The sequence below is a fragment of the Pelodiscus sinensis genome, chromosome 2 (genome assembly GCF_049634645.1).
Source record: "Pelodiscus sinensis isolate JC-2024 chromosome 2, ASM4963464v1, whole genome shotgun sequence".
NCBI classification, from domain to species: domain Eukaryota; kingdom Metazoa; phylum Chordata; order Testudines; family Trionychidae; genus Pelodiscus; species Pelodiscus sinensis.
The window spans coordinates 251,529,794-251,555,007 of NC_134712.1; the positions used below are offsets into that span (position 1 = coordinate 251,529,794).

Sequence of the window (25,214 nt, forward strand, 5' to 3'; positions counted from 1 at the left end):
TCCAAAGTCACGGACAAGCCATCGATCCATTGGGAATGGAATGACTGCGCCCAGCAGCCAGAATCGGCCCTCTGCCATCCAAGAAGAATGTATTGGCACAGCAGCGCCAGCACTGGCTTGTGTTTTTTCCACTTGCAGAAACTAGAGACAAGTGGCCCCTGAAGAACAACTGCTCTACGTGAGTCCCTCATGGCCATTGCCAGAAAGGACACATCCTGCCACCGCTAGTAGTGGCTGGAAAGCAAACACCGGGTGTCACACTGAGCAGCTCACAAGTGCAAAGCGCTGTACTTTGTACCTCCATAAGGAGAGCCCTGGATCACTTCTATTTTCCAAGTGGGGGGATGGAGGCACAGCCATGAAGGGATCTGCCCCAGGCAGGTGGACACAAGATTAGAACACACGACTTCCAATCTGTTGCTTGCCCCAGAGAATTTATTTGCAATAGCAGAGCTAGGGCTGGTTTCAGCCCCAAAAGGTCAGGACAGGACTGCGCATGCCTGACTCTGGAACAGAGAGGGGCAAACTGCAGCCGCTGGCGAGATCTGACCTGCCAGACCCTTCCATCCAGCCCCCGAGCTCCTGCCCAGGGAGGCATGCTCCTGGCCTCTCCCCCCGCAGCCTCAGTTCCCCCTGCAGCTGTGAGCTCTGGCCAGGCGGCGCGGCTGTAGCTCCACCAGCACTAGTGCTCCAGTCTGCAGCCCAGGAGCATGAGGGCTTGGATAGGAGGCAGAAGGTCCCAGGGGAACAAAAACAAACTGTAGAAATAAAACACAGCGGTGACGAGAACTCTCACTTGTTAGTAAATAAAGGGGAAGCCGGAACCTGCCCTCAGGAACCCAGGGCCTTGGGGAAGCCTCGGGGTGACCAGGCTCTGCTCCACGAGCCCGCTGGCGGAGCTTACATGGGAAGTTTCTCCCACATTCGCTGCACAGGTGAGGCCTCCCTCCGGTAGGGAGCCGCTGGGGTTCCAGATTTTCCTTCCGGGTGAAGCTCTTCCCACAGTCAACTGCACTGTGAGGGCGGCTCCCCCACGTGAACGCGGAGGTGCTGGAGGAGATGGTACTTCTGGCTGTAGCTTCTGTCGCACTTTGTGCAGGCGTAAGGCCTCTCTCTTGGGTGGACTCTCCGGTGGCGGGTGAGCTGCGCCTGGCCCGTGAAGCTCTTCCCACAGTCGTGGCATTGGTAGGGCTTCCCTTTGCCGGACTTTCTCTGGTGCATTACGCTGCTCCCCAGGAGCCAGCTGCTTTGCTCGCACCCGGTGCGCTCGGGGCGTTCGGCGGCCTGGCCCTGAAGGCCCTGCTCCTCTGAGAGGCTCTTCTCACAGGGGACGCCCCCATGCGGGCCTTCCTCCAGGTGGACGCGCTGGTGGTTCCGCAGGCGGTATTTCTCCGCATAGCTTTTGCCGCACTTGCTGCACTGATGTGGCCATTGCCCCGCGTGGACCAGCTGGTGCCGGAGGAGGCCGGAGTGGTAGCTGTAATTCTTGCCGCACTGTGTGCATTGGTAGGGCTTCTCAGGGCCGTGGCTCTTCTGGTGCCGTAAGAAGCTCTCCTTGAGGCGGAAGCTCTTGCCGCACTGAGAGCAGCTGTAGGGCTTTTCACCGGTGTGGAGCCGGTAGTGGTTGGTCAGCTTGGCTCTCTCGCTGAAGCCTTTCCCACACTCTGTGCACTTGTACGGCCACTCCCCAGTGTGGATCCGCTGGTGCGAGACAAGCACGAACTTCTGGCCAAAGCTCTTCCCGCAGGCGGTGCACTGGAAGGGCCGCTCCCCGGTGTGCAGCCGCTGGTGGTTCTGGAGGTGCTCCTTGCGGCTGTAGCTTTTGCCGCACTGGTCGCATTTATACGGCCGCTCCCCCCGGTGGATCCTCTGGTGCCGCAGGAGCGCCGAGTGGAACTTGAAGCTCTTCTGGCACTCGTTGCACGGATAGGGCCGCTCCTTGGTGTGGCATCGCTGGTGCTTCGCAAAGCTCAACTTGAGTCGGAAGCTCTTCCCACAGTCCGCACAGGAGTAGGGCCTCTCGCCCGTGTGGAACCTCTCGTGCGACAGGAGCGTGTCCTTGCGAGTGAAGCTCTTTCCGCATTTGGCACAAGCATAGGCGGCTATTCCGGCACGGCCCCCTGGATGGGCAGCAACAGTCTTCAGTTCTCTGACGCCTCTTTCAGGCTGAGTCAATTCCTCCAGGTGGTTACCCGGAGAGCTGACTGAAGTGCAAGGACTCTCCAAGGCGGCTTCCCATTCAGTAGCCTGGCAAAGCTCCCCTCCTGGCAGCTCCTCGCTCCTAGGGTCGTCCTCAGAATGCTGCTCCTCTGTTTTGATCACCGGCTCAGCATCTGCTGGCACAAAAGAGAGAATCCAGATGTTGGTTTCATCTGGCTCAGATGGAGGAAGTCTCCAATACACACTGCAGAAAGGCTTGGCAGCAGTGCTAGTCTATAAGGGAAAAGGTAGATAAAATGAGACCTTGCATTACGGGGGGGGGGGGGGGGGGGGGGGGAGAATTAACCAATTGTATGGTCAAAACATTTTCCTGTGGGGTCTGTCATCTGGTACCTGCAAGCACAAATGTATATTTCACTGCAGTCTCCACCTATATAGCACCTCTACTCCCCCTCTTTCTGGGCTGATAGACACTCACTGGCCTGCTCGCCTTTCCTTCCCACACACATGCAACTGGGAATCAGGGCTCCCAGAATGCTTTGCAGCAGACTGGCCTCCAGTTTGAGACACACAGGAAATGCAGGTCAGCACAGCAGCGGGAAATCAGGTTTCAAAGGCAAGGTGAGGAATGGGATTTATCTATAACAGGGCTACTCAACATGCGGCCCGTGGTGAGCTTCGGGTTTATGCAGGGCTCAACACATGGCCCACGGGTGGGATCCTTTGAACATGGCCTCCCCTGGGAACATGCTGCACAATGGTGAGGCATCTCCCAGGCGGGGTGAGCACTGGAAGACACAAGCGGATGGGCTAGCTGGAAAAGAGAGGTACAAGGTGTCGGCGTTTCTAGCCTCCAGGGAGGAGGTGCCAGGAGCATCGGGGCATTGTGGGAAGTGCTTTGCATTCATGTCCATTATGAAAGAAGCTATTTGCAAATATATTTGCAAGTATATGCAACCACATTTAAGTTGTGGCCCTTGGCATATGCTGGGAGTATCATCATGGCGTCTGGGGCCTCCAAAGTTGAGTAGCCCTGCTCTATAATATTCTAGCCAACTGCCAGGAGAACACACTGCAGGGTTTGGAAATATGTACACACACAGCGTGAGTTTGGAATGGCCACACCACGCAGGACATCCCAAACAAGGGCTAGGAAAGCTTTTAGATAGGACTGCACCGCCACGCATTCTCCATACGCCACATGGTCACGGCCCTCCTAAATTCACTGTCCGTTTTGGTCAATGGATTTTAACAATAGTCAGTTTCATGATTTGGGATATTTAAATCTAAAACGTCATGGTGTTGTAATTGTAGGGATCCTATCTCAAAAAGGAGCTGTGTGTGGGGGTCGCAAGGTTATTGTAGAGGGGGTTGCGGCATGGCTACCCATACTTCTACGCTGCTGTTGGCGGCGGCGCGGCCTTTAGAGTTGGGCAGCTGGAAAGTGGTGTCTGCTGGCTGGGAGCCCAGCTCTGAAGGCCACGCTACTGCCAGCAGCAGCGCAGAAGTAAGGATGGGATGGGATTGGATTGCTGCCCTGATTTCTGTGCTGCTGTCTGCAGAGCTGGGCCCTTAGTTACCAGCTGCCACTGTCTGGATGCCCAGTACTGAAAGCAACAGTGCAGAAGTAAGGGTGACATGGGTATGGTATTGCCACCCTGACTTCTGGGCTCCTATTGGTGGACATGCAGCCTTCAGAGCTGAGCACCCAGACAACATTACAACCACTGCTCTCCAGCTGCCCAGCTCTGTATTGTGGCAATACCGTGACCTTCCAAAAATAACCTTGTGATCCCCCTGCAACTCCCTTTTGGGTCAGGACCTCCAATATGAGAAAGGCTGGCCTCCCCGTGACATCTGTGTAATACACAGCAAAGGCACACGCAAGGCCAGGTTTTCTAATGGGCTATTGGTGAAGAGTACTGGTTTGTAGCACTTTCATTTCAAATGGCTGGTTAAAGTAGAGCTAAGCAGAGCACAAGTTTCACTATATAAACTGGGGTCCAAAAGGAAGCTCTTTGGAACCTAATCCCGAGACACAGCACAAGATGAGAGGTGCCAACACCTGCCAATCACACCGTGCAGGAAACTGGTGTCCCAGGTGATCTAATCCTAATTGGTCACCAGGAAAAGTTGGTCTGCCTCATTGGGGGCAGTGAGCATTGTATGATTAGCAAATGCACTCTGTCTGGCAACCGTGTAAGGCTCTTTCATTGTAAAAGACCCTGCAAACCCACAGAAGAGTATGTCCTGAGCACTAGGAACTGGGAAAGGGGAAGTGCCTAAAGTGGCCCGGTTATACTTGAGCCCACGGAAGGTTAAAGGTGGGTACCCTAGAGCGTGCAGGGAAATAGGAGGATAGCGAATGTGACGTCACTTTTTTAACAGGCTCCAGAAGCAACCCTGGCAATTACAAGACAGGCAAGTCTAACGTTAGGGCCAGGTAAATTGTAGTAAACAAAATGATCAGACTCCTCAATAAACACAGTATGTTAGGGAGGAGTCAACACAGCCATTGGGAAGAGAATTCATGCCTCACCAATCTTCTAGAATTCTTGGAGAGGGTCAGCGACCATGTGGACAAGGGTGAGCCAGTGGATACAGTGTACAGAGACTTTCAGAAAGCTTTTGACAAGGTCCCTCATTAAAGGTTCTTAAGCAAACTAAGCAGGCCTGGGATAAGAGAGAAGACCCTTTCATGGACTGGTAACTGGTTAAAAGACAGAAAACAAAGGGTACAAATAAACAGCTTTCACAGTGAAGAGAGGTAAATAGCAGGGTCCCCCAAGGATCTATACAGGGATCAGTGCTGTTCAACATACTCGTAAGTGGTCTAGGAAAGGGGGTAAGCAGGGAGGTGGAAAAGTTGGCAGAGGATACAAAACTATTAGTTACGTCTAAAGCAGAATGTGAACAGTTACGAAGGGATCTCACAAAACTGGGTGAGTGGATAGCTAAATGGTGGTTGAAATTCAATGTTGATATATGCAAAGTAATGCACATTACACTGGAAAATACCTGGACCCAACTACATATACAACATGATGGGATCTAAATTAGCTGTTCCCCGTTGAGAAAGAGATCTTGGAGTCACCATAGATAATTCTCTGAACACATCTGCTCAATGTGCTGCAGCAATCCCAAAAGCTAAGACTATTAGGAATAATTGGGAAATGGATAGAAAAAAAAGACAGAAAATACCATTTTGCCTCTATATAAACCCATAGTGTTCCCACATCTTGAATAATGCATGCATTTCTAGTCAGCCCATCTCAAAAAACATATTAGAATTGGAAAAAGTACAGTGAAGTGCAACAAATATTATTAGGGGGTTTGGAACAGCTTCCACATGAGGAGAGATTAAAAAGACTGGGACTGTTCAACTTAGAAAAGAGGAGATGAAGAGTTGATACAATAAAGGTCTATTCAATCATTCACCTTTCTCCACAACTGTCATAAGAAGTGCTGTTTAACCCTTCAAACACCACAAAAATTAGGTCACATGATAAAATTAATAGCCAGCAACTTTCAAACAAACATAAGGAAATACTTTCTCATGCAATACACCATAAACCTGTGGAACTCCTTGCCAGGAGATGTTGTGAAGGTCAAAAGCTAACTGAGTTTAAAAGAGAATTAGGCCCATCAACAGCTAAGATGGTCAGCAACACACCTTGTGTTCCGGGTGTCCCTAAGCCTCCAAACATTAGATGCTGGGAGTGAAACGACAAGGCACAAATCGGTCAATTAAACTGCCCCATTTTATTCACTCTCTCTGAAGCATCTGACAATGGCCAAACTCAGAAGACAGGATACTGGGCTAGATCAGTGGTCGCCAACTTTTTTATACCCAACATCACTTTTTAAAAGTCAGGGCAAGCCAGGATCTACCCCATCTCTTCCCCATGACTCCACCCCTTTCTTGAGGCCCCGCCCTCTATAAACCTTTCCACAGACTACCCGTTGCTAATGGAAACGCACCGTTAATTACATAATCATGCCTGAGCCAGTGTGCTAGGGCTGCAGCTAGAGAGAATGGTTTAATGTAAATTAGGGTACGTCTAAACTACATGGCTCCGTCGACGGAGCCATGTAGATTTGTTGTTTTGGCAAAGTCAAATGAAGCCACGATTTAAATGATCGCAGCTTCATTTAAATTTACATGGCTGCCCGCGCTGAGCCGACAAACAGCTGATCGGCTGTTTGTCCGCTCAGCGCGCTAGTCTGGATGCTCCCCTGCTGACATCAAAGCCCTTTGTCGGCAGCCCCGGTAAACCTCATCCCACGAGGAATAACGGGGCTGCCGACAAAGGGCTTTGATGTCGGTAGGGGAGCGTCCAGACTAGCGCGCTGAGCGGACAAACAGCTGATCAGCTGTTTGTCAGCTCAGCACGGCAGCCATGTAAATTTAAATGAAGCCGCGATCATTTAAATCGCGGCTTCATTTGACTTTGCCTATGTGTCTAATCTACATGCCTCTGACGACAGAGGCATGTGGTCTAGACACAGCCTTAATAAACAGATTAAGCGTTTTAACTTTCTTGTGTTAGTTGCTCAAACTTTATTTTAAATAAAGTAAAACATTATGTCCAACACAAAAGATTTCAATGTTTTCTTTATTTATGGCAGGGGTGGGGAACCTTTTTTGGGTCGGGAGCCACTGACCCACAGAAAAATCAGTTGGGGACCACACACAGGAGAAGCAAAAAAAACTCCTCCAAAAAACCCCAACCCTCGCTGATGTGGCCTCCAATTGAAACACCTCGCTGTTGTTTCAGGCCCCGTGGGTCAAGGGTAAGGGTCAGGGAGGACTGAGGTTCAGGGCTTCCGACAGGCCAGATTTACTTTTCCTGGGTTCCGGAGTTGGTGGATTTTGTGGACCCCCTCCCCGCTTAGGCTCTGGGGTGGGAACAAAACTGAGGGGTTCAATGTGCGGGACAGGGCTGCCAGCGAGTGGGATAGGGATGCAGAGTCTGGGCGGGAGGTGGGGTGCAGGACAGGGTGAGGAAAGCAGGGTCTGGAAGGGAGTTTGGTGGCAGGAGAGGGTGGGGGTACGAGAGAGAGATTGGCGGTGGGAGGGGGGTGGGGAAGTCACACACAAAAGGTGAGAGGGTGAGAACGCAGCCGAATAGCTAGCTGGGAGGGAGTCAAAGAATTGGGGAGTAAATGAAAGTGCAGCTTCTGCAAAGTAAAACTGTATCCCCCCTCATATCTTCCCTTGCTCTAGCCTCACTCTCCTCAGCCCCATGATCCCCCCAGCCTGATCCCCTGCATTGCCCCATGCCCCTCAGTGCAACCCCTGTTCCCCCCCATCCTGATCCCCTGCATTGCCCCATGCCCCTCAGTGCAACCCCTGTTCCCCCCCATCCTGATCCCCTGCATTGCCCCATACCCCTCAGTGCAACCCGTTCCACCCATCCTGATCCCCTACATTGCCCCATGCCCCTCAGTGCAAGCCCTGTTCCCCACCATTCTGATCCCCTGCATTGCCCCATGCCCCTCAATGCAACCCCTGTCCCCCCCCACCCTGACCCCCTGCATTGCCCCATGCCCCTCAGTGCAACCCCTGTTCCCCCCATCCTGATCCCCTGCATTGCCCCATGCCCCTCAGTGCAACCCCTGTCCCCCCCCCCACCCTGACCCCCTGCATTGCCCCATGCCCCTCAGTGCAACCCCTGTCCCCACCCATCCTGCCTCTGCTTCCTCCTTCACTCCCCCTCCCAGCCCCTCATCCCTGTGCCCTGAGCACACTCACCAGCAGAACAGCAGCACTGCGATTCACAGCCTCCCCGGAACAGCGCTGGAGGTGAGGAGTGGCAGGGGGGAGGACGGGCAGAGTCTCTTCCGTGCCCGGCCCAGCCCTTTGCCTGCAGGCAGTGGCTCCAGAGCTGGGGCAGGCAAAGTCTGGGGCTGTCCAGGGCTGGTTCCAGCCCATCTGGGTGAAGCAAGGTGCAGGGGAAGAGGCTCCCCAACCTGCACGCAGCCCACAGGGAACAGTGCTGCGTAGCCTGGGTCCCAGAGCAGGAGGCAAGAGCCATGGGCGCACATGTGCCTCTCCCCCCTCCACTCAAGCCAGCAAGTTAAGGGCTGCCCCTCTTTGATCCAGCCCAGCTGGAGTGCAGGGCAGCCTTGGCAGGTTGAATGCCACGGCCAGCTGGCCAGACGACGGCCCCTCTTTGCTCCAGCCCAGGTAGCCACTGTGTTCTGTCTGCTGAGGCTGCGCCACGCTCCAGCAAGGCTGGATCAAAGACGGGCAGCCACCCAGCCAACTGGCCGCGGCGACTGACTCTTAGGGGCGCCACGATCAATCAACAGGTTGGTGACCAATGGGCTAAATGGATGTTCTACGTGGTTGTTCTTATGTACTGAAAAAGGCGAGTTACAAAGTTATGATAGGTTTACAAAAAGACAGGACCACAATAGCTCAGGAAGGTTTGATCCGATTTTCAACTCTGCCTATTGTCATTTCTCAGTTGTTCAAATCTATTGCTCACCCATTTTAAGAACTGCAGGGACCTCGCTCTTCTCGGAGTCCTGCTGATCCCAGATACCCAGCTCCTCCTCCTGTTTAATCCAGCAGGAAATCTCTTGCATAGGAACCATAGAGTCTGTTCAGGGGAAAGAGGACTGTGTTGTCTCACAGAATGCTGCGCAAAGGATTTGAAAAGCAGTCTCTGGCCAAAGCCATTTCTTTCCTGAATAAATGTGAGCAGGGTAAATCAGGGTGATTCAGAGAAAACTGACAGGCTCAATGGGCAGTGACAGTCGGAAAGGGCAGTGACAGTCGGTCGGAAAGGGCAGGGACAGTCGGAAAGGGCTGACTTAGAACCGACAGGGGGCAAGGGAAAAAATCTGGGGTCAGAATTGGCTTGAGGATAAGGAACCGTGGGACATGCAAAACCCTAAAAGCCCACCAAGATTGTGGAGTTTTAACCACGTCCTTACCCACGCTGGGCTCTGTGGGGAGTTCTGCCTCTTCCAGCGCATCCTTGACACACGGCTCTTCTCCTCGTTCAATCTGAGCCAGGATGCTGGGTTTGGAAATCACAGCGTCTGTTCATGGAGAAGAGGTCTCTTTGGTTTAAAACCACATCTAGTTGCATGTAATTAAATACTGACGATCACTATTTTGCCACTGAAGGCACCTGTGCCTATGAACCAAGTTGCAATCGTGTTAATAAAGAGCAGTGGACCGTTAAGATAGTTGGCCACAGGTATGATGGGCTCCCGGCAGCGGATTCAGAGGTTGAGGAAAACAATACACTCTGCATGGTTCATAAAGATCAGAGAGCAGATCCCCACCTGGTGTAAAGTGTCACATCTCTGTCCATTTCAATGGACAGTTTACACCAGTGAGGATCTGACCCTCAGCAAATAACTGTGGCTTGGCCTTGGCTTAGTCCCTGCCACCTCACTAGGCTTGTAATCAGGGAGTGAAAACGGATTCTTACCCAGGGAGATCGGAGTGTCATAGTTGCTCTTCATCACGTTCTCGTCTAGCACTTTCTGCCACTTGTCTGCGCTCTCCCATCCCTGCTCAATGAAACACAGAGACAAATCAAGCAAAGCTGGGACTGAAATCCCAAGTGCTGAATGCTCTCCCTTGCGGGCGGGAGGGGGAGGAAAGTTCCAATAGCAGGGCACTACGTTGTTAAAAATAGCAGTGCAGAGAGAGAGACGGCACTGATTGGGTGCATAGAGAGCTGGGTGAGACAGACACCCTACGGTTCTGCTCACCTAAGCTGTGCCTCGTTGTTTACACTACTGTTTATTCCCAAGCTCGAGCAGCATATGTCCTCTATACACCATCACGAGATGCGTGAAGCGTAGACACAACTTAGGTGTCCACAAAGAAGCGATCGAGTAGCTTCAGTTAGTCTCCTCCTTGGTAGACACCTAGCAAGCCAAGACGTGAATGTGCACAGACACAGAAATATCTTCGACCCTAGAGACTAAAGGCCAAATTCACTGCTTGTGGAATTTCATTGCTTGTTGGTATAGCTACCTCAGCAGAGTTCGGTCCCCCCAAAACACCCAAACTAAAAAAGCCCAACCAAAAACATGAGAGAAGACACAGATGGAAGGAAACTTCGCTCACAGGAAGCGAGCTCTGTAAACGAAGTTTCGATACACAGGGATCCCTTCCTAACTCAAGTCTCTGGAATTTGAATGAGAAGAGTCAGAAGAGGAGGTCAGAGTCTCTGAGCGTTACATCAAGACTGACTGGGGAAACCAGAATGCAAGGGGACGGCAATAGTTGTCCCCCAAGATTTTATTCCTGAGTACAAAAGAATCCATCATCAGTAAGATAATCCAAATCAGCAGTGCCTTAAAGAACCTACCAGCCACCAGGCACAAACGCCCCTTTGATAGTGGACAATCAGCTTTACTTCTGCTCTTCTGCCCCAGCAGGGATATTGTTACCTTGGGGAGTTCTCCCCTACTGCCTGGGGGCAGCCTCAGGAGCCAGAAGTTCCCGTTCTTCAGCAGGTTCTCCACGTTCTCCAGCTTCCTCCGCAGCAGCCCGTACTCCTGGGTCAGAGTTCCCAGCACGGCCCACTTGCTCTCCAGCTGGCTCCCAAACTCCACCACAGTCCTCTCACAGCCAGCCAGTTTCGTTTCAGCTGCCCCCATTCTGCCCTCCAGATTCAGCAACTGGGCCTCCTGAGAAGCCACCTTCCTCTCCATGGCTTGAACTGCAGCCACCACGGTCAGAGAAATCTCTGCTGTTTCTTCAGGGACAGCAGGTGGCTGCCAAGGCGCTGGCCACCATGACGCTGCGTCCCATTCTGGAGCCTGTTTGAAAGGACAGAAATGGAAAGACATCTACCAAGGTAAACAGCACACAAGCTGCTCACATAATAGCAGCTACTCAGCTCTATTCCAGTGGTGGGTGGCCTGTGGGCCTCACGCAACCCACTGAGGTTTCACCGGCAGCACCCCTTCCCCCATGCACCTCTTGCGCATTAGGGCCCCGCACTTCCTACTCCTCCCCCGCCCTCCCAGCCGTTTTGGAGCCCCATGAGTCCACTGATTCCTGCTCCGCCCCCTCCCTCCCAGACCTTCTTATTCCTGATCTCTGGGCCCCATGTTCCCCACTATGAAATTCTGACCTTCTTTCTGGCTAGGACTCAACATTCCTGCTAAGCTGCTGTGCAGTTGCCTCATAAGCCCCACACAGGGGCTCAAGGCTGCCACTTACAGAGCTGCCGGGCCGTAGGAGCACCCTGCTCCCTCCCCCACCAGCTTTCTGCGGGGGGGGGGGGTGTCTTACCTGTGGGGCCAGAGGAGTGCACCTCCCTTCCCCTGGCTACAGCCAGGAGTTTCCTTGGTCAGGGGAGGAGCACACTCCTCTGGCCTCAGCAGCAGGGGTGGATTATGCAATGGGCTGCCAGCCCTTCCTGGCAGAGGGAGGAGGGGGTGGCTCCATGTGCTGAGGTTCCTTCCTCCCCAGCTGGAGCTGCATCAGCACAAATGTCAGGAAGCTCTGTCCCTGCAGCTCCCATTGTCCGGAATTCCCGGACAATGGGAGTTGCAGGGGGCATGGGCCAACCAAAGCTACTGGTCCCCCATCACCACCCAATGGGAGCTGCCCCAAATAAGTGCCTTGCACCGATGTTCCCTCTAATCTTTTCCATCCATGTGCAGAATAAAGTTTACATGCACCAAGGCATGTGCAAGTGTGCACCACCAGTAGAAATAAAAACCTAACCCCAGCGCTCTGGTAACAGCTGGGCAGCATTTGAATTTCTCCTCAGCAGCTGCACAAGTGCATAGTTTACGGGGAACTCTGTTCTGCACCCTAACCCCGCCCCACCCCCCAGCTCCCTCCTAGACCCCACACCCTGAGCGCCCTCCTGTACCAAAATTCCTGCCCAGACCCCCCTGCTTCCCCCTTGGGCCCAGTCTGAAGCCCCCGCCTGCATCACAACGCCTCATCCCAAGCCCCACTCCAGAGCTTGCCACCCCAGCCAGAAGCCCCCTCCCACACGCCGAACCCTGGCCCCAACCCACACGGACCACCCAGGTGCAGAACGAATTTTGTTACGTGCACGCCACCTCCGCGACGGAGCACATCACCATTCACGCCATACACGCTGCTGGGGCGCTGCGGGGGCGGGGAACGTGGGGGCGGGGAAGACACGTTGCAGCGGGACAAGCAAGACCCGGGGCGCTGCCTGGCGGGGAGCGCGCAGAGCCGGGGGGGGGCGCCCCAGGCTGCCCCGTGCAAGGCTGCCCAGGGCCCAGGCCAGCTGGCTCCGACAGGGGTCGCTCTGGGAGCGCCGAGAACGCGCGCGCCGCAACCCGGGAAAGGGGCGGGGCCCGAGCCACAGGCCCCTCCCCCGCCGGGCAGCACCGCGCGTCCCGAGAGCTGGACAAGGCCCCGGGTTCGAGGCTGCCCCGCCGGGCTCGTACCTGGGCAGCGGCCCGCTCCGCCATGGCTCCCCCCCCGGGCTGGGCTTCCGCAGCGGCACGAGCTGCGCTCCCGCTGGGCGGAGTCCCGGCGCCGGCGGGCGGGGCCGCGCAAGCCGCGTCAGCGCGCAGCTCCCGCAGGATTTGAACCCCGGGCCGGCGCCCTGCGGAGCGGGCACCCCCCGCTGCTGCCCCTGAACCCGCACAGGCCCGCGCACCCCTGGCCCTTTGGCCGGGTCCCTCCCTGCAGGGAACGCGCCTGCCCTGGTGCTCAGCGGCGGGGGAGTCGGTGCACCTCGCTCCCCGCGGGTAACGCCCCCGCTCCGGCCTGGAATCCCCGCAGGACCTGCCCCGGCCCTGGGGCATGGCCCTGGGGACCTGCAGCCTTTGGCTCCGGCGTACTGCGGGACTGCCTTGTACAGGTGACGCTTCCCCAGGCCCCTGGGAGGGGACGGGCAGGATGCACAGGGGGGGAGTTGAATTCGCTTTCAGCGCCCTGCTATCTCCGACTAGGATCTGAGGCAAGCCAGGCTCAGTCCGATACATCCCCACATTCAAACCTCACGAACGCCCATGAAACCTCACTGCTTTCAATGGGTTTACATAGGTCGAAGATTAGGATGGCAATGATGCCCATGAAGGAAATGACAATTTCTGTCTTAAAACTGCTGGCTCTGCAGACTCAAAGAGGTGAGCAGAGGAAACACTTGTTTTTGTTACTGAAGTCAGGAGCTAAGGTTCTTGGTACACAGAGGATTGAGTAAGACAGCTGCTCTTGTCACAATTTCACTTTTCAGGGTGGCCTTAACATCTTCCACTGGTCTAGCTGAACCAATTTAACCTATGAAAGTATAAAAAGTTATTTTCAAAAATCATTTCTAATTCACATAAAAAGGCCTCTTTCCACAGAAGTGAGGTAAAGTGTATTTACGCTTGTTCAACTAGAATTAAGTTTTAAAATGTGCCAATTTGGTTAAATACTGGTTAAAGCTACAGGCTTTATGCAAGCTTGAAAGATTAATTGTATGGCAATAGCACTTAGGAGCTGCACTCTCAGACCAGGACCACATTGCACTAGGTGCATTACAACAAGAGAGCAAAAGAAATCCATGCCCTTCCTAGAGCTTCCAATGTAAGGCCACCTCTAGACTTGAAGGAAGATAGACACGCTGGTGGTCAATCTTCTGGTATTCGATTTAGCAGGTCTAGTAAAGATCCACTAAATCAAACACTGAGGACACTCCGGTCAACTGTGGTACTCTTCTATGTTGCAAGGAGTAAGGGAAATCAATGGGAGTGGTTCTTCCATCGACCTTCCCGCTGTGGGAATGGTGTCAAATTTCAGCTTAAGGTATGTCATTTCCAACTATGTTATTTATGAAGCTGGAATTGCGTATCTTAAGCTGACGTTCCCTCGTAGTATAGACCTGGCCTACGTAAATATGTTTTTTCTTTTCCATTTTAGAGCTTGCCCTTTACTAACTCACGGGAACTCCTTTGACTAGCTGCAGTGCACTCGAAATGGCAGGAAAAGAGAGGTGATCTCACAAGAAAAAAAAAAGGCTGCAGAAAAGTCTATCCATTGCTCATTTCAGACAACCTGCTGTGTTACATTTTAACCTCTACTCCAGTGTGCTAAAAACAGCAGACAGGGTAAATCAAGCAGTAGCATTTATTGGTCCATAAAAGTTAACACACAAAAGCTTTCATGCCAAAGTTGTTAAAAGTCTTCAAGTGCTGGCAGGTTATACAAAAGCAGAGACTACATAAAAGGTTGTATTGATGTGTTCTCAGTTATTTAAATTAACACAATGACATTGATTATATATCAAAGACACTGAGGTGATTACACCACAGGCTGCTGAATGGTATTCTGTGCATCCTCATCTACTTTCTAGAGCAGACCGACTGAGAATAGCAATAATTGGTAATGGACGGACATGTTCATGTGAGCTGAGATTTAGAAAGACTGTTGCATAGTTACTGCTGAGGAAATATAGTGCCTGAAATGGCAGAGTGAATCAAAAGTAATTCCTTTGCACTCAAACTATCAATAATAGTCCAAATCCTGAGACGACTGGACATTGCAAGTGTACAAAACTCTTAAGCCTCAGCCCCATGTCCTCTTGAAACTAAGACGTGCATCCAGCATATACTGTAAACTCTATAAAGATGTTTTTCACCTGAACGTATTGCAGTCACTTTGTCATAAGGGCATACTCTTCTCTGATGCTAACACTTATCAGCCAGTTGCAATTAATGTAAATGAAAAAAAAAGTTGTCAGTTTCTCCCCCACTCCCAAATGTTGGTTGTATTCAGAGATTGAAGCATCCTAAGCATGGTGAAATATTTAGTAGACTTATTTTCAGAGGGGTTTTCAGGACTTTGGCTGCAGGATAAGTATGAAGCGTAAAGCAGCAGCAAAGCAAAAACAGAACAAAAGCCCCCAAACAAGCCTCAACTATTTTATTCTAAATGTCTTCAATTGCTGGGTCTTTTTTGGTCCTTGTGTTGAGTTTTCTATATTTTAGCACACTAGCGGCCTGATATAAAGCCTACCAAAGTGAATGGAAAAAACTCATTGGCTTCAGGGTAATCTGAATCAGAGTGCTGGTGCATATATAGTCATATTTAGGTCCCAATCCTGCAACTTCCTGCAGGTGTCCAGCCTTAGCGTCCTCAGCAGGGCACTTTTACAGGTGTAGCAGGCTGCTCAGTCTCAAGAAGTTAAATTATCTTAATTTGGTGCTAGGCTAGCAATAGAGAAAAATCAGTTTATACTTTGCAAATGGGAGTAAGTCATGTACTAAAAACAGAAGCAGACACCCACATTATCACCTATATATATATATATATCAATGCTTAAACAATGAAGAACCAAGTGCCTCAGAAGAATTACATTTTTTACCAGTCGTCGTCGTCCCCCCAGCCCCCAAAAAAAGTTCTTTGTGGAATCTATGTACAAACCGTGCCCTCTCCAGGCAGTAGGACCACTAAATATTCCAGCATAGAGATGTGTTACTGGAATGACCACAATACTACATTATTTCAGTTGCATGTCTGAGGGGGAAAATATAAAACAAAAGTTGATACTTTTTATACAATGTTCCCGTTTCCATATGTACAGAAATCTCACTTTTATTTCCAGTCATTCAACTTTTAAAAACTGAGAAAACTGAAAAAAAACTTGTCTTTTTTGAGCAAGAGAGTGAAAAACCTCAACACTTAACAAAATCACACAATAATAAATGCCTGGTTTATAAATAGTGGTCTTACGCTTAATACTGGTAATATCATGCATGCAAACAACACTAGGCTATCTTATAAAAGCTATAGTTATTAACAACTCTGCTGCATCGTAAACCACTGAATTCTCAGACTTGACCACTTTGCACACAAGTTTTCCAAGACATGGTTCATATTGATGAGGCTGCAAGATCCTAAAGGGAATAGTTTTTATAAAAAAAACCCAAACTCTTACCTGGGTCATGTCTAACCTCTTGCTCCTGTTGGTTTTCTCTAAAAGAAAGTCCCAAGAACTAAAGAAAAGCACTGACTGCTCAAATGAAACATTCAAGAAGCTTTTATACCATATGTGTCTCTGTATAACACACTGACATATGCAGCAAGCTAAGCTTTAACCAGGAAGATCTTCACACAGGAGTTAGACCAACACTAAGGTAAAAATCATCTCAAGGAGACTGACAAATGTAGGGCCAAGGTTCATGCTCTACCTTCCCTTTTGGAGTTCACATGAGTATACTGAGCATCCTTTCTTCTCAAGGGCTCGTGGATTTAAAAGTTCATGAGTGTGTTCCTCAACGACAAGGACGTTTGAACGGCTGCTTTTACTTACCTTTGTACTTTATAATGGGATAATATCCTCTTCCAATCTGCTGGAGCTGATGTATTTTTATCAGGCAGCTTGCTATTTACAATCATGCTACCACGTATTTTCTATTTTAACATCAAGGAGCCCCGTCTCTATTTCCTGCAAAAGGCCTTGGGAAATTTCCGGCTGCCCCTGCTCTGCGCTATGAATTCTCAAGTGATCTTTGAGCGACTGTTTATACCTAAAGCTCTTGCCACACTCAGCACACTGATAGGGCCGCTCTCCCGTGTGAATCCGCTGGTGCTTCAAAAGATGATGCTTCCGAATGAAGCTCTTCCCACACACTGTACATTGATACGGCCTCTCCCCCGTATGCAAGCGCTGGTGGTTCAGAAGATGCTCCTTCCGCATGAAACCTTTCCCACAGTCCGTGCATTTATAAGGGCGCTCCCCTGTGTGAATCATCTGGTGCCTGATAAGTCCCGAGTGACAATTGAAGTTTAAGCTGCATTCAGTGCATTCATAAGGCCTTTCCTTGGAGTGGTTTCTCTGGTGAATTATAAGGCTTATCTTCAGACTGAAGCTCTTCCCACACTCGGCACAGGTGTGCGGCCTCTCACCTGTGTGGATTCGATAGTGGTTTGTTAGTTTGGATTGCTCGGTGAAGCCCTTCCCACACTCTGTGCACATGTAAGGCCGCTCTCCTGTGTGGACTCTGTAGTGGTAAGTAAGCCTGGACTGGTGGATGAAGCTTTTCCCACATTGCGAACACACATAAAGCCTCTCACCTGTGTGGAGCCGGAAATGGTTGTTCAGATTGGATTGCTGGGCAAACTTTTTCCCGCACTCAGAACACGAGTAGGGTTTCTCACCTGTGTGGGTTCTCTGATGCGACATGAAGATGTCTTTCCGGCTGAAGCACCTCCCACACTCACTGCACAAATATGGTCTCTCCCCCATTTGGCTTCCCTGTTGGGCAGCAACGTTTGGAAACTGGCCAAATTCTGTTTCTCCTTGAGTGGATTCCCCTAGGCTGATTGCTGTAGGGGCTGTGTTTGGGATGAGCTGCATGTGAGAGTTGGGCTGATTTTCACAGCTAGTTCCCTGGAAAATGCATGCTTCTGATCTTCCTGATAAGGCCACAGGCAGTTCCTGGTTCACGGGACCTCTCACCTCAGGACACGCCTCATGTTTGACCAAGATCCTATCATTTGCTAGAAGGGGGGAGAGGAGAGAATTCTTATATTATTTATACATCACACTGGAATAAAGAAGCCTCTTAAGATTTGGAGGTTTCTGTTTTATAATGGCATCCCATAAAGTTGGACTTCTCTTCTACATACGCTACACAAATACTAGGAATGGTCTGTGGAGACAGTGCCAGGTAAAACCCTTTACTCCCAAATATGTAGGTCCCAGGAAGTTACCCATATCCAGCTATTTATGTAGAATTATCCATTGTTCTAGCTCCTCCCCAAACTGGCCGTGCCCCATCATTTTTCACCAAAATTGCAACACAGCTATTCCTGAACCTCATTTATTGCATGACCATACAACAGGTACTGGACAGAAGCTGAGTGAAAATCTTCCATTTTTTCTAGTGCATTACAGCAAGAAGAAATTGAACTGCGTTCTTTTGTGATAAGTTTCACTTTTAAGAAAATTCTAACTCCAAAGCTTCAGAATTAAGGAGCTGCAATAAATACATGCATCTAGATCTACGTTCAGTCACACCAAGATAAGAGGACTGACACACACTCTCCGATTTTCAAAATATAAGATCAAGATACAAGAGAAACTGTTTCTACCTAGAAATCATCTATAGACAAGCTTTGTGTGCTGTATGTAACCAGCCTTCTAGTAGCGTTTTAAGCCTCAATCATGCAAGATGTTCTGCAGAGATAAGAGAACTGTGCAGCGCTCAGTGCAAGATCAGGGCTTCTCTCTTTACAGAAAGGTTTCCTATATAGGAATAAAACCTTATGGAGCAGAGTGAAGCTTTCACTGCTACAGAAAGAGGAAAAACGAAGTTCCAATACTATAAGAATTAACAGACTTACAAAAAAAATAAGTAATCCTCAACAGCCCTAATAGCAATAATCACAGTTAACTAATACGATTAAAAAATTGATTAATCACACTGTTAAACAACAGAATACCAATTTAAATTTAGTAAATATTTTTGGATGTTCTACTTTTTCAAATACAGTAAAAGCTCTGTTATTTCACGTACAGGCAGTTCCCGGGTTACGTACAAGATAGGGACTGTAGGTTTGTTCTTAAGTTGAATCTGTATGTAAGTCGGAACTGGCGTCAGCCGCTGCTGAAACTGATCAGTTTCAACAGCGGCTGCATCTGGACGCCAGTTCTGACTTACATACAGATTCAACTTAAGAAACCCAGGCGTCCCCAAGTCAGCCGCTGCTGAAACTGATCAGTGGCTGATTCCAGGAAGCCCAGGGCAGAGCAACTCTGCCTCGGGCTTCCTGTAGTCAGCCCCTGGTCAGTTTCAGCAGCGGCTGACTTGGGGACGCCTGGGGCAGAGCAGCTGGGGTGCTGCTGGGTTGCTCCAGTAGCGCCGCTCCTCTGCCCCAGGCGTCCTGATTCAGCCACTGCTGAAACTGACCAGCAGCGGCTGAATCAGGACGCCTGGGGCAGAGCAGCTGGGGTGCTGCCGGGTTGGTACAGTAGCGCCGAGGAGTGGCGCTGCGGGACCAACCCGGCAGCGCCCCAGCTGCTCTACCCCAGGCGTAGGCAAGAAAAGCCTAGTCTGCTGGGGGGGGACGGGGGGACTAGCTGCACCCCCCCCCCCCCAGCAGACCAGGGAGACGCGGGTGGCAGGACCGCCCACGTCCTCCACGGCTTTGCTCCGTCTTCCTGGTCTGCTGACCAGGGAGATGGGGAGCAAAGACGCGGAGCACGCCGCAGCGGGACAGCCCAGGCGCGCCCGGGCTGTCCCGCTGCGAGCGTGCTCCGTGGCTTTGCTCTGCATCTCCCTGGTCTGCAGGGAGACGGGGAGCAAAGCCTTGGAGCATGCCCACAGCGGGACAGCCCAGGTGCGCCCGGGCTGTCCCGCTGCGGGCGTGCTCCGCGGCTTTGCTCCGCGTCTCCCTGGTCTGCTGGGGGGGGGGCTTCCCCCCCCAGCAGACCAGGGAGACGTGGAGCAGCTTTTCTCGCCCCGGAGGACGGGGGCGGCGGGACTGCCAGCGCATCTGGGCATCCCGCCGCTCCAGTCCTCCGGGGCGAGAAAAGCCCCGTTCGTAACTGCGGATCCGACATAAGTCGGATCCGCGTAACTCGGGGACTGCCTGTATTGGAGGAATGGGGAGGGAATGCCATTTAACTGAATATGCTGGGTAACTGAGTTGTACTTTACCAATGGAATACCAATTTTCAAAGAAGTAGAATACAAGAAAATGAATAAAGTATAAAATAGCACATAGGTATTATTCACCAATCCAGTAGTAGTACTGCTCTGCAGAGTTGCTGGTTTCTTGAAGCACTTAAGTCTATACATGTCCAATTTTCTATACGGTGGCTTTACTTATGACACTAGGTATCACTTTTAGGGATGTTAAATATCGGTTAATTGAATAGTTGATTATCCTAATGAATTTTTATCAGTTAACTTGACTATTTTATAGTCCCTGGGGGTGGGGCCGGCAACAAGTGCACCCTGGCCCCCACTCTTGAGAAGCCCCTTGCCACTTCGCGCTGCTACCTCTGTATCAGAGGCAGCAGTGTGGGGTGCCAGGTGGGAGCTGGTCCACGAGGGGAGCCAGTTTAAAAACAAGCTCCCCTCGCAGACCAGTTGCCTGTTACCCCATGATGTTGCCTCTGATACAGAGGCAGCAGTGCGGGGTGGCAGCAGCCCCTGTGCACGGGGAGTCTGAGCTCCCGGACCCGGCACAAGCCGGAACTAAACCAGGTTGCCTGCTCGCCTGGCTCCTAATACACTTTAAATGCAGAGCTGCAGCAGGGGTAGGTCCTGGACCACAGCCACACTGCTGGCCAGGCTGCTAAAAAATTTACTGGTGGGGTGGGGGGGAGAGGGAATGCAAGTAGACTATAGCATTAACCTATAAGCTTTTGCTTATTGGTTAATCGACTATACTATTAGATCCCTCATCACTATGGGGCCTGGTGCTTACCCAGATCACTAAAAATACACTTAACAGTAAAGCTATACTGAACCTAATTTAATCTTTCTTTGATGAGTCAGGGTCATTGTTATCAACATCAATTATCATTGTACATTTAGGAGGTGGAGGAGATTGGGCTGAATCTGTAATAACGCTAAGACATACCCTGAACGGTGCTTTTTGGGAAAAAAAGATCCCAATTTCAACTCACTTGTCTTCTGCCTATTTTGCATAAAAGTAGAGTGTAGTATACACATTGGATAACATGCTGGGCTGTATACTAGTCCTGGTTACTAGATTGAAGATTTGTATTGGGAGATATCAGAAATGCCAATTAATTGAGCTTTCTGGTTAACTGAGTGCTAGATAACAGAGCTTTTACTGTATATTGAGTTCAGTTACAACACAGAATACAAAATGCCCCATGCTCACTTTATATTAGTATTTTGATTAAATACTTGCACTGTAAAAATGATAAAAGAAATAGACTTTTCAGTTCACCTCATACAAGTAGAGTAGTGCAATCTCTTCAATATGAAAGTGCAACTTACAAATGTAGATTTTTTTTGGTTACATAACTGCCCTCGAAACAATGTAGAACTTTAGAGCTTATACATCTACTCAGTTCTTGTTCAGTCGACTGCTGAGACAAACAAGTTTATTTACATATACGGGAGATAATGCTGCCTGCCTCTTATTTACAATGTTACCTGAAAGCGAGAACAAGCATTTTCATGGCACTTTTATAGCTAGCGTTGCAAACTACTTACATCCCTAATATATTAAACATTTATATGCCCCTTCATGCTTCTGCCACCGTTCCAGAAGACCTGCTTCCATGCTGATGATACTCGTTAAAAAAAATGCATTAATTAAATCTGTGATTGAACTCCTTGGGAGAGAATTGTATGTCTCCTGTTCTGTTTTACCTACATTCTCCCATATATTTCATGTGGTAGCAGTCTTGGATGATGACCCAGCATATGCCCAATTTAAGAACAAGTATTCCTGTGACACCTTAGAAACTATCAAAAATATATATAGTACCATGAGCTTTTGTGGGTAAAACCCACTTCATCAGATGAAGTGGGTTTTACCCACAAAAGCTCATGATACGGTATATTTTTGTTAGTCTCTAAGGTGCCACAGGACTACTCATTGCTTTTAAAGTTACAGACTAACATGGCTACCCAGAAGTCATTTTAAGAACATTTTTTAAGCGGATTTGATAAAATGCAAAGAAGGATCCAATGTGAGATTTTTAAAAACAGCTACAGCTCTCAACCCAAGCCTTAAGAATCTCAACTGCAGTCCAAAATCTGAGAGGAACAAGATGTGAAGCATGCTTTCGGAAATCTTAAAAGAGCAACACTTCTATGCAGAAACTACAGAACCCAAATCACCAAAAAAAAAAAATCAACCTTCTGTTGTTGGTATCTAACTCATATGATGAAAACAAACATGTGTCAGTCCGCTCTGCTTTGGATTGCTATTTAGCAGAACCCGTCATCAGCACTGATGCATGTCCTCTGGAACAGTGGTTGAAGCATGAAGAGATATATTAATCTTCAGAACACCTGGCACTTTAATATCTTGCAACGCAAGCTACAACAGTGCCATGTGAACACTTGTGTTCACATTCAGGTGACATTGTAAACAATAAACAGTAGCATTATTTCCAGCAAACTGTAACCAATCTTGTTTGTCTTAGTGATTGGCTGAATAAGAAATTGTACTGAATGGACTTATAGGCTGTGACGTAGTGTGCGTACCTTGCTGGTTGCTAGGCTTGGGTTGTGAGTGACCTCCACTGGCTGCTGTCTGCAGCACGGCCCAGCAGGGCAGGGGATGAGTCATTATGCAAGGGGGCTTCAAACCTGTCTGACGAGTTCTTCCCCAGACAGCGGAACAATGGGAAGAAGGGGACTGGGGGCAGGGCTGGAAGTGAGTGAGTTAGTTTCTGTCTGGGAGCATGGAGGAGACAGCCTAGGGAAAGGGGCTGGAATTTAGGGGCCCAGTCTCCCCCATCTCATGGGGGGGCTGAGGCATCCTAGGCCTGCCCTGTAACCAGATTACATCTGTGCTGTGCTGTATCCTGGAGAAGCAATAAACACCTCTATTCTACTGGCTGGTAGAGTCTGTTCGTGCCATTACGGGGTTGCAGGAGACGGGAAAACCCCAACGTGCCGTCACATAGGCTCCAAAGATTTACATTATTTTATTTTTGAATGCAGATATTTTTGTACACAATTCTATATGTGTAACTTCAATTTTCATGATAAAGAGATTGCACAACAGTATTTATATGAGGTAAATTGAACACTACTATTTTTATAGTCAAGTATTTGTAATCAAATAACAATATAAAATGAGCACTTTGTATTCTGAGTTGTAATTGAAATCAATATATTTGAAAATGTAGGAAGCATCCAAAATATTTAACTAGATGGTATTCTCTTACTGTTTGATTGCATGATTGCTTGACAGCCCTAATTAAGAAGTCCAGTTCTGTGAAGATCAGTCATAAGAGATGGGTACCCTCTCCAAGAGGAAAAGGAAAAAAATGTATATCCCCACTCTCTCTTTGCTTGGGCAACTAGGATTCATAGGGTATGTCTAGGCTACATGCTTCGGCTGACAGAGGCATGTAAATTAGACTACCCGACATAGTCAATGAAGCGGGGACTTAAATATCCCCCGCTTCATTAAAATAAAAATGGCCACCGAACTGTGCCAGCTCAGCACAGCGTGGCAGTCAAAACGCAGATCGGTTGACAGGGAACGCCTTTGTCGACCGCTCCCTTATGCCTCATGAAATGAGGTTTACAGAAGCGGTCGACAAAGGTGTTCCCTGTCAACCGATTCGCGTCTTGACTGCCGCACTGTGCCGACAATCAGCTGAGCCAGCACAGCACGGTGGCCATTTTTATTTTAATGAAGCGAGGGATATTTAAATCCCCGCTTCATTGACTATGTCGGGTAGTCTAATTTACATGCCTCTGTCGGCAGAGGCGTGTAGTCTAGACATACCTCTAGAGCCCACGTAGCTGCTGAAAACTTGTCGCTCCTCATTCATCATCTCCTCCCCACAGGAAGTCTAAAGGCTGCCCCTTCACCTGAGACACATTATCAAAGCCTTGCCTCTGTCTTTCCATTGGTGCTGCATCCATGGTGAATGTTCTCCCTCCAAGAGGACATTCTAAACCCAACACATACAGAGACAGAGCTGCCTGGGCCTCCCGACAAAGCCAGGGGACCAGCCACCATGGGAAAGTAACTCTTAGGCAATTTACTCATTGTTCCTTAGTTATTTAAGGCCTGTACTCACTGGTGCAGGTACTTTTATGCATTTCTTGTTCTTTAGCAGTCTCTTGAGCCCTTATGCTCTGCTCCTCTTCTTGTTTAATCCATGAGATGATATCCGTGGTAGAAATGGGAGATTCTGTTCAGAGGAAACAAGGTGACATCGCAATTTTTCTACAGTCCACTGAACAGATTGTTTGGTATTTGAGAGCTGATCTGAAACCGCAAGTATCTGGCCCGACTCCGCTGATTTCAATAGAGAGCTGCATTAGCATATACCAGTGGTGAGAGAGTGACTATTTGGCTACGTCTAGATTGCATCCCTTATTTTAAGAGGGATAAGGGATCTTTGGGAAAAGGCCTTATTTTCCGAAAGATCCACATCTAGAATGGCGCTTTTTTCCGGCAAAGCTCCGTGCCAAAAAAAGCGGCAGCCATTTTTATGCTAATGAAGCGGGGGAGATTTAAATCCCCACTTCATTAGCAATTGCGATATGTCTAATTTGCATCCCTTTTACGAAAAAGGGATGCAATCTAGATGTAGCCAGGATGTACTGGAAAAGATGCACGCTCTGATGGGGTGCACATGTTAAAATGGAAATTAAAAAAACGGGATTAATACGTCAAATGATCAGAATGCTCTGAAGAGCTAGGACAAAATGAAATTGGTGCAAGAGCATAAGAGCCATCTGCTCTCCGAAATTTAAGCTGTGGCTACATGAGCAGGATTCCTCATGTTTCAAGTGGAATTTCTGCATTACCTGTGCTAGGACCGGCAGTACCAGAAGTAACTGGGACAGGTGGAAAGTCATGAACATCTGCAATGAAAATAAGAAAACGGTCAGTTAAAGAAAACTGTCTAGCTCATGTGGTTTTCTCATATATTTCCATTCTTCAGTTGAATTCCCGATCAGTCTATTACTCACCTGTGCTGGACTCTATATGGATCGCTCTCACTTCCAAGTCCTGCGGGTCCCCAACACACAGTTCTTCCCCTTGTTCAATCCGCGATAAAATATCAGGCTTGGAAATTGCATGGTCTGTTCAGGGGAAAGCATTATTGAGGATATAGTGAGCACTGATTTTAGTTTTAAAGGGGGGCAAGTAGGGGTTCTGCTGGTTTTAAGCCAACCTCTTTAACTCTCTGGAAGAGGCCAGTAAGCTGCACAGATGTAAGAGCAAATGTCTACTGGAAAGCAGTGCTCCGTGTAGGATGGGGATTAGGGTCCCTCACAAAACTGCAGGGCTTTAATCTCTGTGGCACCCCAGCATGCATTGTGCTGCTAGGGAATAAAGGAAACCTCTTAACTCTGTTAGTCACTTCTCCAAAGTTCATCAGCATCTCCTTCCAGGGAGAAAAAGA

At 49.4% G+C, this 25,214-nt stretch overlaps 1 protein-coding gene across 3 annotated transcripts in view; it reads right to left on the bottom strand.

The window, feature by feature from the left end:
• Window positions 1-415: 415 nt before the first annotated feature.
• The window catches only part of LOC102446039 (uncharacterized), a 67,676-nt gene continuing 42,877 nt past the window's right edge, over window positions 416-25,214 (bottom strand). Inside the window, exons 4-9 of one of the 3 annotated variants that reach the window (XM_075919745.1) lie at window positions 24,778-24,891; window positions 24,613-24,669; window positions 23,877-23,990; window positions 16,610-17,620; window positions 12,215-12,219; window positions 416-1,938 (exon numbers count right to left, since the gene is read on the bottom strand). In XM_075919745.1, the coding sequence (XP_075775860.1) occupies window positions 1,006-1,938; window positions 12,215-12,219; window positions 16,610-17,620; window positions 23,877-23,990; window positions 24,613-24,669; window positions 24,778-24,891 (2,234 nt within the window). In that variant the 3' untranslated portion in view covers window positions 416-1,005. Of the gene's footprint in view, window positions 2,337-8,654; window positions 8,769-9,105; window positions 9,214-9,611; window positions 9,694-10,584; window positions 10,957-12,214; window positions 12,220-12,576; window positions 13,396-16,609; window positions 17,621-23,876; window positions 23,991-24,612; window positions 24,670-24,777; window positions 24,892-25,214 lie in introns of those variants that run through there. The other 2 variants (XM_075919743.1, XM_075919744.1) reach the window with 2 other exon arrangements.